General features: G+C 46.4%; 1 protein-coding gene across 2 annotated transcripts in view; it reads right to left on the bottom strand.

The window, feature by feature from the left end:
* LOC148518779 (cytochrome P450 2C5-like) overlaps positions 1-14,738 on the bottom strand; it is a 121,092-nt gene that overhangs the window by 23,288 nt on the left and 83,066 nt on the right. For both annotated transcript variants that reach the window (XM_088477129.1, XM_088477130.1), the window contains exon 6: positions 11,878-12,019. In XM_088477129.1, the coding sequence (XP_088333255.1) occupies positions 11,878-12,019 (142 nt within the window). The remainder of the gene's footprint in view (positions 1-11,877; positions 12,020-14,738) is intronic.

Here is a 14,738-nt window from a genome sequence, read left to right as displayed (position 1 = left end):
GAGAGCTTGGGGAAGCCCAAAAGTGTGATGAATTGGCAGTGTTCACCGAGGACACACCCCTTCCCAGATCAGTCACGCCTCCTTTCCGGAAGCGCACACACCTTCTGCGCGTGCAGAGGAACGCCATCTGTAAGAACTTTTTTTTTGGGGGGGTGCAAATGGAAACTTTTGCCCTGAGCTCCACAATGTCTTGAACCGGCCCTGATGGGGAGCATATCACTCTGTATAACAATACTGAGTATGTACAGTTTATAGTTATAACACTGAGGTGAGCACTGATGGGGAGCATATCACTCTGTATAATAATACTGAGTATGTACAGTTTATAGTTATAACACTGAGGTGAGCACTGATGGGGAGCATATCACTCTGTATAATAATGTTGAGTATGCACAGTTTATAGTTATAACACTGAGGTGAGCACTGATGGGGAGCATATCACTCTGAAAATAGTACTCAGTATAGACAGTGTATAGTTAGAACACTAAGGTGAACACTTTTGGTAAGCACAACGCTCTGTATAATAAAAATGAGTATACACAGATAATGGTCACACCCAGGGCTATTTTTCAGCAGGAACAAGCAGGACCTTAGGGCCTGATTCTGACCCGCTCGTGAGCGCTGAACGCTCGCAAGGAGGTCGATGGTGGCCAAGAGCAGATGCGCACGACGGAGGCTGCTCCGTCGTGCGCATGCGCGAGACCTGGCGAGCGACGGGGAAGCCGTCGCTTGGGGTCTGGCACCAAAGGGGGCGTGCTGTGGATGGTGAGGGACAGCACGCCCCCTTTGGTGGGTGTGCTGGGGGCGTGGCTGCCCAGACGGAGGCGTTCCCATGGGAACGCCTACAGTCTGGGTCCGGCCCCACTGACATCACTAGTGATGTCAGTGGGAGTGTTTTTGGCTCTGATAGAGCCAAAAGTACTCCGGGCTTGCGGCAGACGAGACCCTACCACAAGGCTCTCTTCGCAAGCCCGATGGTCGCGATGGTCTTGACCATCGCGACCATCTTTTTGGCCGCTCGCATAAGCTGTGGGTGGTAACCCACAGCTATGCGAGCGGCCAGGAGGCCGCTCCAATATTAGGTAGGAGGGCCCTGGTTCAGAGCGAGCGCTCTAGTCAGAGCGTCCGGCTCTGAATCAGGCCCTCAGTTCCTGAACCTCTCATTGACTATAATATACAAGATAATAAAGTCCCTTTTGAGTGCCTTCTTTTCTTGAGACTGTATATGTGTATATGGTATTTATTTGGATATGTGTGTGTATGCATGTGGATGAATATGTGTGTATGTATTAGGGGTGAGCGGGTTCGGATTTCTGAAATCCGAACCCACCTGAGCCCCCCCGATCCAAGTCCGATCCGAATCAGGCTCGACTTTTCCCGCCTGACTCGGATCTGAAATCGAGGCAAAACGTCATCATCCCGCCTTCCGAGTCTCGCGGGTTTTGGATCCTATATAAGGTACCCGCGTCGGCGCCATTTTCTCACTCGGCTGTGGACAGTGAAGAGGGAGGGTGGGAGTTAGGGCTGTGTAGTGTAGTGTAGTGTAGTGCTGCTGTTGTCCACTACTTCAAAGTCCATAGGGGCTGGCTGTGTTGTGCTGTGCTGCTGTTGTTAATAGGGGCTGTGTCCACTACTTCAAAGTCCATAGGGGCTGGCTGGACTGTGTTGTGCAGTCAGTTCTCCATAGGGGCTGTGTCCACTCCAAAGTCCTGTGCAGTGTCCCAGTCCTAAAGGGGTGCTGTAGTGTTGTCCAGGGGGTGCTCTGTCAATCAGGGGTGCTCCCCCCAAGTGCTAAATAAATAATATAATTTCTGTGTTTGTGAATTGTGTGCGCAGTAGCCGCACGTGCATCAACAAAGTAGTGCCAAGCGTGCGCCTGTGTCATAAGTTAAGGGCCGGCTGGCTTGACCGTTACGGGTGCTGTAACCCCCGAAAGTACACTCCAGTCCAAACCAAAAAAAAAATTATTTTCTGTGTTTGTGAATTGTGTGCGCAGTAGCCGCACGTGCAGCAACAAAGTAGTGCCAAGCGTGCGCCTGTGTCATAAGTAAAGGGCCGGCTGGCTTGACCGTTAAGGGTGCTGTAACCCCCGAAAGTACACTCCAGTCCAAACCAAAAAAAAAATTATATTCTGTGTTTGTGAATTGTGTGCGCAGTAGCCGCACATGCATCAACAAAGTAGTGCCAAGCGTGCGCCTGTGTCATAAGTAAAGGACCGGCTGGCTTGACCGTTAAAGGGTGCTGTAACCCCCAAAGTACACTCCAGTCCAAACCAAAAAAAAATTTTTTTCTGCGTTTGTGAATTGTGTGCGCAGTAGCCGCATGTGCATCAACAAAGTAGTGCCAAGCGTGCGCCTGTGTCATAAGTAAAGGGCCGGCTGGCTTGACCGTTAAGGGTGCTGTAACCCCCAAAGTACACTCCAGTCCAAACCAAAAAAAAAATTATTTTCTGTGTTTGTGAATTGTGTGCGCAGTAGCCGCACGTGCATCAACAAAGTAGTGCCAAGCGTGCTCCTGGTTCATAAGTAAAGGGCCGGCTGGCTTGACCGTTAAAGGGTGCTGTAACCCCCAAAGTACACTCCAGTCCAAACCAAAAAAAAAATTATTTTCTGTGTTTGTGAATTGTGTGCGCAGTAGCCGCATTTGCATCAACAAAGTAGTGCCAAGCGTGCGCCTGTGTCATAAGTAAAGGGCCGGCTGGCTTGACCGTTAAAGGGTGCTGTAACCCCCAAAGTACACTCCAGTCCAAACCAAAAAAAAAATTATTTTCTGTGTTTGTGAATTGTGTGCGCAGTAGCCGCACGTGCATCAACAAAGTAGTGCCAAGCGTGCGCCTGTGTCATAAGTAAAGGGCCGGCTGGCTTGACCGTTAAGGGTGCTGTAACCCCCGAAAGTACACTCCAGTCCAAACCAAAAAAAATATTATTTTCTGTGTTTGTGAATTGTGTGCGCAGTAGCCGCACGTGCATCAACAAAGTAGTGCCAAGCGTGCGCCTGTGTCATAAGTAAAGGGCCGGCTGGCTTGACCGTTAAGGGTGCTGTAACCCCCGAAAGTACACTCCTGTCCAAACCAAAAAAAAAATTATTTTCTGTGTTTGTGAATTGTGTGCGCAGTAGCCGCACGTGCATCAACAAAGTAGTGCCAAGCGTGCGCCTGTGTCATAAGTAAAGGGCCGGCTGGCTTGACCGTTAAGGGTGCTGTAACCCCCGAAAGTACACTCCAGTCCAAACCAAAAAAAAAATTATTTTCTGTGTTTGTGAATTGTGTGCGCAGTAGCCGCGTGTGCATCAACAAAGTAGTGCCAAGCGTGCGCCTGTGTCATAAGTAAAGGGCCGGCTGGCTTGACCGTTAAAGGGTGCTGTAACCCCCAAAGTACACTCCAGTCCAAACCAAAAAAAAAATTATTTTCTGTTTGTGAATTGTGTGCGCAGTAGCCGCACGTGCATCAACAAAGTAGTGCCAAGCGTGCGCCTGTGTCATAAGTAAAGGGCCGGCTGGCTTGACCGTTAAGGGTGCTGTAACCCCCGGAAGTACACTCCAGTCCAAACCAAAAAAAAAATTATTTTCTGTGTTTGTGAATTGTGTGCACAGTAGCCGCACGTGCATCAACAAAGTAGTGCCAAGCGTGCGCCTGTGTCATAAGTAAAGGGCCGGCTGGCTTGACCATTAAGGGTGCTGTAACCCCCGAAAGTACACTCCAGTCCAAACCAAAAAAAAAATAATTTTCTGTGTTTGTGAATTGTGTGCGCAGTAGCCGCACGTGCATCAACAAAGTAGTGCCAAGCGTGCACCTGTGTCATAAGTAAAGGGCCGGCTGGCTTGACCGTTAAAGGGTTCTGTAACCCCCAAAGTACACTCCAAACCAAAAAAATATATATTTTCTGTGTTTGTGACTTGTGTGCACTGTGGCTGCACGTGCATCAACAAAGGAGCAGCGCCAAGCGTGCACCTGTGTCCCATAAGTAAAGAGCCGGCTGGCTCATTTCTTAAAGGGTGGTGTAACCCACAAAGTGCACTACTCTCCAGCAAAAATAAAAAAATATTTTCTGTGTTTGTGTGCCCTTTAGCCGCACGTATATATATCAATATAACATAAATGGAGGACCAAACTTTCTCCGATAAAAATAAAATAGGGAAAGATCAAGAACCACTTCCTCCTAGTGCTGTTGCTGCTGCTGGGAGTTGTTCATCATCCCAGAGAGGAAGTAGGAGCATCACTACTTTTACTAAACAATTGACCCTCCAACAGTCCCTAGAGATGAGGATGAAGTACGACAGCAGTCATCCTGAAGCAAAACGTATAACTGAGGCCTTGACTGCTATGTTGGTGTTAGATGTGCGTCCGGTATCCGACATTAGTGCAGTGGGATTTAGACAATTGATGGAGGTAGTGTGTCCTCGGTTCCAAATCCCGTCTAGATTCCACCTGCATCCTCAAAGCAGCAGCGACAAGCGTGCGTCTGTCTGTTAAAGGGTGGTGACACCCTCAAAGTGTGCTACACAAACAATTAAAATATTGTTCTTTTTTTTCTGTCTTTGTGAATTGTGTGGGCTGTAGCCGCACCTGCATCCTTAAAGCAGCAGCGACAAGCGTGCGTCTGTCTGTTAAAGGGTGGTGTAACTCTCAAAGTGCTCCAAAAAGTAAAAAACTATTTTTTTAATGTGTTTGTGACTTGTGTGCGATGTAGCCGCACTTGCATCTTCAAAGCAGCAGCGACAAGCGTGCGTCTGTCTGTTAAAGGGTGGTGACACCCTCAAAGTGTGCTACACAAACAATAAAAATATTCTTCTTCTTTTTTCTGTCTTTGTGAATTGTGTGGGCTGTAGCCGCACCTGCATCCTTAAAGCAGCAGCGACAAGCGTGCGTCTGTCTGTTAAAGGGTGGTGACACCCTCAAAGTGTTCTACACAAACAATTAAAATATTGTTCTTTTTTTTTCGGTCTTTGTGAAATGTGTGGGCTGTAGCCGCACCTGCATCCTTAAAGCAGCAGCGACAAGCGTGCGTCTGTCTGTTAAAGGGTGGTGACAACCTCAAAGTGTGCTACACAAACAATTAAAATATTGTTCTTTTTTTTTCGGTCTTTGTGAAATGTGTGGGCTGTAGCCGCACCTGCATCCTTAAAGCAGCAGCGACAAGCGTGCGTCTGTCTGTTAAAGGGTGGTGGCACCCTCAAAGTGTGCTACACAAACAATAAAAATATTCTTCTTTTTTCTGTCTTTGTGAATTGTGTGGGCTGTAGCCGCACCTGCATCCTTAAAGCAGCAGCGACAAGCGTGCGTCTGTCTGTTAAAGGGTGGTGTAACTCTCAAAGTGCTCCAAAAAATAAAAAACTATTTTTTTAATGTGTTTGTGACTTGTGTGCGATGTAGCCGCACTTGCATCCTCAAAGCAGCAGCGACAAGCGTGCGTCTGTCTGTTAAAGGGTGGTGACACCCTCATAGTGTGCTACACAAACAATAAAAATATTCTTCTTTTTTCTGTCTTTGTGAATTGTGTGGGCTGTAGCCGCACCTGCATCCTTAAAGCAGCAGTGACAAGCGTGCGTCTGTCTGTTAAAGGGTGGTGACACCCTCAAAGTGTGCTACACAAACAATTAAAATATTGTTCCTTTTTTTTCGGTCTTTGTGAAATGTGTGGGCTGTAGCCGCACCTGCATCCTTAAAGCAGCAGCGACAAGCGTGCGTCTGTCTGTTAAAGGGTGGTGACACCCTCAAAGTGTGCTACACAAACAATAAAAATATTCTTCTTCTTTTTTCTGTCTTTGTGAATTGTGTGGGCTGTAGCCGCACTTGCATCCTCAAAGCAGCAGCGACAAGCGTGCGTCTGTCTGTTAAAGGGTGGTGTAACCCTCAAAGTGTGCTCCACAAACAATAAAAATATTCTTTTTTTTTTTCTGTCTTTGTGAATTGTGTGGGCTGTAGCCGCACTTGAATCCTCAAAGCAGCAGCGACAAGCGTGCGTCTGTCTGTTAAAGGATTACATCGGTGACAGCATCCAAGTAGGCATGTCAGACAGTCCGTACCTGTACTGGCAGGAAAAAGAAGCAATTTGGAGGTCCCTGTACAAACTGGCTCTATTTTACCTGAGTTGCCCCCCCTCCAGTGTGTACTCCGAAAGAGTGTTTAGTGCAGCCGGGAACCTTGTCAGCGAAAGGCGTAGGAGGTTGCTTCCACAAAATGTGGAGAAGATGATGTTCATAAAATGAATTATCAACTCTTCCAGGGAGACCAGCCTCCAGAACGTACAGAGGGACCTGTGGTTCCAGCAGGGACGAATTAATACTCTGTGAGGATGAGGATGTACACACTGAAGAGGGTGTGGAATCGGTGGATGAGGAGGATGAGGATGACATCTTGCCTCCGTAGAGCCAGTTTGTGCAGGGACAGATAAATTGCCAGCTTGTTTTGTGGGGGCCCAAACGAACCAATCATTTCAGCCACAGTTGTGTGGCAGACCCTGGCGCTGAAATGATTGGTTTGTTAAAGTGTGCATGTCCTGTTTATACAACATAAGGGTGGGTGGGAGGGCCCAAGGACAATTCCATCTTGCACCTCTGTTTTTTCTTTGCATTATGTACAGTTTGGGGCCTAGTTTTTCAATGCCATCCTGTCTGCCACTGCAGTTTCACGCCTAGATGGGTCACGTGTTTGTGCCGCCCACTCGTGTCGCTTAGCATAGTCATCCAGCTACCTCGGTGCAACCTTTTGGACATAAAAACACTATTGTGAGATGTGAGGTATTCAGAATAGACTGGAAATGAGTGGAAATTAAGGTTATTGAGGTTAATAATAGCATAGGAGCAGAAAAACCTACAAATTCTGTGATTTTAGCTGTTTTTATGCTTTTTTTTCAAAAAAATACAGATCCAAAACACAAAACCCAGAACCCAAAACACGGAAGGGTGGTTTTGGCAAAACCAATCCAGATCCAAAACCAAAACACAAAACACGAAAAGTGGCCGGTGCACACCCCTAGTATGTATGTATATATGTGTATATGTATGTGTATATATATGTATACATGTATATATATTTATAATTAATTTTCTATAGCTCCAGCCCCAGTAGCGCCACCCACAGTTCCTGGACCTACTTTTCTAGAAAAATAGCCCTGGTCACAGCGCACTGTATAATACACTTTGGCCCCGTTGGCAGTAGCGGTAACTGTAACCACACCTTTGCATTCATGGCTGCCATGGCATCTTTGTTAACAGTACCCCAACTGGTACCTGTGACAGGGCATCTGCGCAGATTATTTATTCACAGCAGCTAGTGACTCAGTTGGCCCCCTATTGGCTGTGCAATTTTTTCAGATTTTGGTTTTGGTTTTGGGAGTTTCAGGGATCTTCCAGCTGGCGTGGTTGCGACAGACTATGAAGGGGGCCCTAATACTGCTAGGAATGCGGCCAATATGTCGTATGATACTTTGTAGGATAGTGCAAGGTCTACAGTGGCTGGTCCTGTTGCTCTTTTGGTTTCTGTTTCTCTTTCAGAGGCTGCAATTCTAGAGAATGGTACTCCCTCTGGGCTGGCGATTGACTGCAGTTCCTGGACATGGCTAACAGACAGTCAGCTCTGAAGAGTCAACTTTTGCGCTCTATGCAGATTAAGTGGTATACTTGGTCAAAGCGACGATGAAAGCATAAGCCTAGCAGCCATATTGCTTCCGAATTGGAGTACCCAGATGGAGCCGTACATTGTGCTAACACGGCTGTCCTTCAGGTTCTCTGTATGCGGATCAGGGAACCATATCAAGTAGGTCGTTACGTCGCCATATTAGCGTTGACATCTAAAGCTTGCAATGCTTGAACAGAATGAATGGACTTGAATATGCGTCCTGTGGAGCAAATGAGCACTCTATATTGTTTGCACCTGATCCTCAGCCGGTGATGGTCAGTTGAGGGTCAGGTGCAATGGACCTATGACTAAAGGTCCCCATACATCAGAGATGGATTGCAGCAATCGTGCAATTTGCAATCAATTGTGTATAAAAATCTTTCCCTTTTTCAATCGATTGTGGCAATTCTGCAATCTGCAATCGATTGAAAAAGGGAAAGATTTTTATACACAATCGATTGCAAATTGCACGATTGCTGCAATCAATCTCTGATGTATGGGGGCCTTTAGATTCCATCATAAGCAACAAGGTCAGGCCGTCATTACATTTAGCCTGTGAGACGTGTAAGGTGGCTCATCGTGGCTTAATTTGGAGGTAGCGAGTCTAAGCGGGTGCTTCTGATAGGGAGGATGGTGCTTCCACCACAGTAGCTGCAACGTCAGAAAATTCGTTTTCTTTTAACAATGGGCCCTGTCCGTTTGGGCAAAAACCTTGACTTAGGTACCAATGTCTCCATTGCGTGGGGTGTGCATCCGGTAAAGGACTGTAGTTGCGCGGCATCCGTCAGTGGGGAGGTCCTTTATCCAGTGGACTGTTTGGGGGTCCTGGGGCTAGGCAGGGCCCCCACACCAGTAGAGATGGCCACTATGTCCTGGTGGCTGAACATCTACCCTATGCATTTGCATGCTGCTATTTTGCAAGATGGGTTTCTTCCTGGCTTACATCCTTGCTTTTATAGGTTAGGATTACATGGGCTCGTCGTGGTATTAATTTGCAGGCAATTTTTCTGGCAGCGCTGAGGTAGAATGTCAGGTAGGAGATCGGCTAGGGAGGCTTTATGTACCCCATTTTCGGGGCCAACCCTGCCGGACTTGGTGTTGTCTCCGGTGCAGGGTGAATTCAGGCTTATCCAGCATTTGTATAGGCCTTTGGGCTCCACGGGTTAATTATACGATTCCGGAGGACCAGTGTTGGGTGACATACCAGTCGATTTTCTAGGCTTTAGTCATTTGACAAGGCTTTGATATTGTCAGGTAATTCATAATCGGGGCTCTCATGGCTGAGATTGATACAGAGTCCGCCTTTCAGTTGCTGCCTGTGCATCAGATTAGTTTCGTTCATGGGTTTTCAGCTGCGGGATGGATTCTATTTGGATGGATGCCTTCCCATGGGGTGCTCGATCTATTGCACATTTTTTCATCACATTTGGCACATTATTACACTGGGTCGGATGGTTAGCGTAAACCACATCACTTTATTCATTTTGCGGCGGAGCTTATGAGGGACCTCAGGGTTTGGGTGGAATTTATGTCTGCATTTCATGGAACATACATTTGGGTTTTGCCAGTAGAGCCCAACTGCGTTCTCCATTTGTTTACCGATGCAGCGGGCTCCCCTGGCTTATTTTGAGGGTCGGTAGTATGCTGCCACTTAGCCTTATGAGCGGGTGATCGGGGGCTTGACGAGGGATCTTCTCCTTCTTGAGCTCTTTCCTACCATGGTTTCCCTCAAATGCTCAGGTCCTTTGTTAGGTCATTGTAGTGTCGTTTTGGTGTTATACTCTTGGTACGGTTCAAGCTGTCAATCAACAGCGTGCACCTTCTTTGTTGGCTATATGTTTGCTTATTCAATTTGTCTTGCGTTGCCTGCAGTGTAACATTTTATTTGTTATGTGTTAGAACGAGTGTGAGTATGCCATGCTGCATTTTGATTAGCTGAGTTTTTGCAATTTGGCCCTGCTATTCTGTCAGATCTGTGATTTTTGCCTTCTGCTGTACAGCATGTTATCAATCCGGAATGTACAGTGCTGTTGGGGCTAGTGTAACGGTCCTAAGCTCCCAGGACCATGCAATTTATCAGGTTGCTGGTTGACATGGCTGTTCCTCCTGTTGATCAGCGCCCAATCTATTTGCGTCTTCCTGTGTGGTAATTACAAGTTTTTTCTGCAGTTTTTCATTTTTTAGAGTCCGGATCGGTGCAGCTGTGTTCACTGCTATGTCGGGTTTTTCCGTTGTTCAGAGTAAGGCCATATGCCGATGGAAGTCTAGTGCTCATATATGTACCTTAGACTTTGGGAAAATGTTGCTTTGCATCCTAACTTGAGGACTAGCTACTCGTCATATTTGGGGGTCCTGAGGAATTTTGTTTTACCACTAGTTTTTAACTTAGGCTGCATGCCGACTGGTGGATGTTTTGTGTTTTGCCTCAGGTCAAGTTAGGATGTCCCCTCCCTGCCTCCCTCTCTCTCCCTGTCTTAGGCTTCTGTCTTTGCTACTCTTTTCTTTCCTATTTGTGTCTTTTCTTGTGAATTTATTTAATTTACTGGATTTATTCCCAGTTTTGGAGAGGGTTAGATCATTTAGGGTTTTTGAGGTGTTCCATTTCAGCTCGTTTGGAGATAATCATTGCCATGTGTCCCTATTGTTTAGTTTTGTGGTTTGATATTCTGCAGCGGATCTGGAGAGCTGGTTTTGTCTCCTGGGGCCCTGGAGATGGTCAGAGGATAGATAAACTTGGTTGTGAGTTGCAGTGTCCGGGGCTTTGGAGGAGTGGTTCTTTTACATCCTTTGATTAGGAATAAGGATGCTCATGTTTGAAGGATGGATGGTGCATTGGAATGTCAAAGGGTGTTTTTGTTGCTTTATTGAGGAGTTATTTGGAGGGAGTCAAGGTGTGGTAGATTAGGGTATGGTGGCGATGCGGTTCTTGTGAAACGCTGTTGGTGGGAAAGAACGGTAGCAGTCACCATCTGTCTTTGGAGCTTGAGGTGCTCTCCCTTCCAATACAACATGGCTTAGGCTGATTCTACCCTACTGGGGTCAGCGGCAACCACCTAACCAGGTGGGCTCACGTCATGTCATTGGGGTGGGAGGAGGATACCTTGGGCATGGTAATAGGCTGGCTGCTCGCCTCCCATTTAGAAGATCAGACTGTATGCAGTTGGAGATCTTGCATTGTGGGGCCGTTCTTTCTGCGCCACCATACTTTGTCTTTCTTTCTTCTTCTATTAGTTAGTTCAGTTATATATTAAATAGTTTAAAAATAAATAAAGCTGACCTTCTTTTCCCCTTATACAAGTCTCTGTGTCATTATTTCATTATGATTATGGTTAATGGTTTAACCTGCACTGTTAGGAGGGAACACTCATCAGGCGATGGGGAGTTTATAAGAATTAAGACAGAGGCAGGAGATAACAGTGTGTGACAAGAGTAAAAAAAGGTAACAGACTGTGTGGTAAGAGATTTTTTTTTTTTCACCTCTATTAAAACCTTTATATATCAAGAGTCCGAATATCTCTTTAAAAGTTCCATGGGTCACAAATCCGACAAATAATATGCCAATACAATTACCAGCCTCTTTTGATGGAATGTCTTTGGGGGTCTATTTACTAAGCAGTGTTAGGAGACAGAGTGAAAAGTGATAAGTAAGTGATAAGGTGCCAGCCAATCAGCTCCCAACTGTCATCTCACAGGCTGTGTTTGAAAAATGACAGTTGGGAGCTGCTTGGCTGGCACCTTATCACTTTTCACTCTGTCTCCTAACACTGCTTAGTAAATAGACCCCTTAGTTTGTTGCAACAAAGGAATTATCTTATTGAGTTAAAAGTCTCCTTATGTGACAACCTGTGATAATTATTGCATCTCTGGTATATTTTAAGACTCATAAAGTCCAGCTCCAAAAAGCTGATCAGACTTCATATTTTTCTCTCACCCGCAGGATCCTGACCGCTGGCAAACCGGTGGTAAAAATTGGGGTTAGGGGGATGGTTAGGGGTTAGGGTTAGGCACTAGGGGGAAGGTAAAGGTTAGGCTGTGGGGAGGGAGGTTTAGGCTGCGAGGTGGGGGGGAGGGTTAGGTTTAGGCTGTGTGCGGAGGTTGGGTTTTAGGGTAGGGTTAAGATACTTACCTGCAGGTGTTAGTATACTAACCCTGTCTGGATGCCGGCATTGGGATTCTGACCGCTGGGATCCTGAGCGCTGGCATCCCGTACCCAACCCATTAATCCATATTACACCCAGTCTAGTATTATCATTATTACCTTGAATATCTGGATATTTGAGTAGAATGAGGCAGCCATATTGGAGTGTGATGCTGACAGTCTCCGTCCCAGCAGTGAACAAGTTTAATGTAGATATCACAAGATTCTCCATGTGATACTCAGTGTCTGGATTCTGGATCTCCTGGGTAAAAAAGACACATAATATAATAGCCAACAAGTCACTGATTCTAATGCTGATTCTAATGCTGGCCAAAGACTTAGGGTCTCATTCAGACCAGCTCGCAAGCGCTGAGCACTCGCAAGCGGGTCGATGTTGAGGCTCTGTGCATGCGCAGCGGGCGCACTACGCGTGCGCAAGCCCCAGAGCGAGATAAAAATTATCTCGCTCCGGGGCTCACTACAAAAGGGGCGGCTGACGATGGTGATCTACAGCTCGCCCTGTTTTGTAGGCGGGGTGGGGGGGTGGCTGGCCAAACGGAGGTGTTCCCGAAGAACGCCTGCCATTTGGGGGCGGGCCCACTGACATCACTCGTCAGTGGTGAGCTTCCGGCTCTATTAGAGCTGAAAGCTCACTGGGTCTTGCAGCAGACGAGACCCTACCACAAGGATCTCATCGCAAGCCCCAAAGATCGCGATGGTCATCAACCTGGTCACCCACAGCTTAGAGAATGACCAGGAGGCCGGCTCTTTACAGAGAAGCGGCTGCCCTCATTCAGAGCGCTCGCATTTTGCGAGCGGTTCTGAATGAGGTCCTTAATGCACATGGATGAGGGGAGAAGTGACAGCCTGATAATCAGAGCACCTCCATACTCTGCAGCGTGGAATCAGCTGAACAATATTCAGGAGAGCTGGAGAGTTTGTCAAACCAAATGATCCAGAATATTTTCAGCCGTCTACATGCTGGGAATGATTATTGTCCGTGTACTGAACGAAAATCATTCAGAGCAGCTGTTTCATTTTCTGGATAATTACCAATCAGTGTATGGCGAACTCAACAATCACCAATGAGATGTGTTTATACATGCCCAAGACCGTCAGTTTGAAACACATGAGAGGGATATTCATTATTTTATTGTTTTTATACAGGTAACAAGTGATGTTGACCAAAGTAGCCAGAGTCTATCTGACGTTATTTTATTTTTACAAATTTAGCAAAACTAAGCTATAAGGAGCCTCTGAAAATGGTAAAAAAGCCATTAGTGGGGGTATTAATGAAGAAGTGGATTACAGGAACAGTAACTAGAAAATAAGAGATAACTGGCCTGATTCTGAGCCGTTCAAAATCCTGATGTTCACGGAGTTGAGGAAATCTGTGGTACTGCGCATGTGTGAACATCCCTAAAATCTAGTAAGTGGGTGCACAGAGTCGCAGTAGCGGTTGAGATGTACGGTGTGTGTAATGTATGGGGCAATACTGGAAGGTGACTGGGAGGTGGCTATTCTGATGCACGGGGATGCACCATCCTATGGGTGAGCTATGGAAGTGTCACAGGTAGGGCCGGATTAAGGCATGTGGGGGCTCTGGGGCAAGTAAGATGTGGGGGTCCTCAGCAAGCCACATGGAGCCTACCCTCCCTCCCCCGCCACATGGAGCCTACCCCCACCCTCCCTGATTACTTACCCTCTGGCACCGAGCGGCTCCTGAGGCCCGACATCAGTGATCAGCATTGCGGATAGAATGTGTCACATGATGCTGATGAGGGGACTCGGGAGCCACTCTGCGCTCTATGCGGCAGCGCTGACTGTGCTGTTGCATTCAGAACACAGATCAGCGGCAGCTCAGCCCTATTGAGTCTTAATAGTCGCTAGTCGCTATTTAGCGCTGTAAGTCGCTTAAGAAAGAATTGCTTTCCAGTCCAATCGTGTGGTTCCAAAGCACAAAAGTTATTTATGTAAAGAAAAAGTAAAGAAAAAGTAACATGATGAAAGATTTAACAATTAAAGTAAAAAGCAATAAAAAAATAGAACAAGCCGATACATACGCATGCGCACTGGTCCTTGTATACAGTCATCAATCCAGACGCCTGTGGTCGCAAAAGAAGATCAGTGTACACTGGGGTCGGGGCACAGCTTATATACCTTACAGATTTCAACATTAACAAAGGGACAATTTGACAGGTTCTCATTGGCTCTTGCTTCTGGTCAATCTGGTCATTGGTCAGTTCATACGGTGTCATCAGGGGTATGGCTCAGTCCTCAAACGGTCACATTGTATAGTTTCCCGCCGAACAACTGGTTAAATCCAGCTACAACACTGCATATAAGTAATAATCTATGCAATAACTCCCTATCATTCATAACTAGTGGATGCAAGATGCGACTTCTTTGCCGATAGGAACGGATGTCTGTAAATAAACAGGGGTTTATGGGTCTAGTTACTAAGCAGTGTTATGAGACAGAGTGAAAAAAGTCTGTGATAAAGTGCCAGCCAATCAGCTCCCAACTGCCATCTCACAGGCTGTGTTTGAAAAATGAAAGTTGGGAGCTGATTGGCTGGAACCTTATCAGAGACTTATCACTTTTCACTCTTTCTCATAACACTTCTTAGTAACTAGACCCCTAAGTATGATACCAAACATGACATGTCCACTATATTCTAAACCTTAGATCTAATTTAAGTACATATTCATAAATACATCATAATTATTAGTTAATAATATCTTTAATAACTTTGGTTATCAACTATAGTGTGTGGGAACTATTTTGTACATATGCGTTCGCATATGTGCGTCTGTGGATTGAAATAGGAAAGGTTTGTATTAGGGATGAGCGGGTTCGGTTCCCTGAGAACCGAACCCACCCGAACTTCGGGGATCCGGGGCGATCCGAGCCCAAGCTCGGATCTCCCTGTCTGCCCCGGATCCCTCTCCCGAGGCAAAACCTCGAGATCTGCTGTCGGA

This window comes from Taudactylus pleione, unplaced genomic scaffold, assembly GCF_031769625.1.
Source record: "Taudactylus pleione unplaced genomic scaffold, aTauple2 ptg000199l, whole genome shotgun sequence".
Taxonomy (NCBI): domain Eukaryota; kingdom Metazoa; phylum Chordata; class Amphibia; order Anura; family Myobatrachidae; genus Taudactylus; species Taudactylus pleione.
Note: the sequence above shows the minus strand (reverse complement) of the source record. Positions and strands in the feature narration are given on the sequence as shown.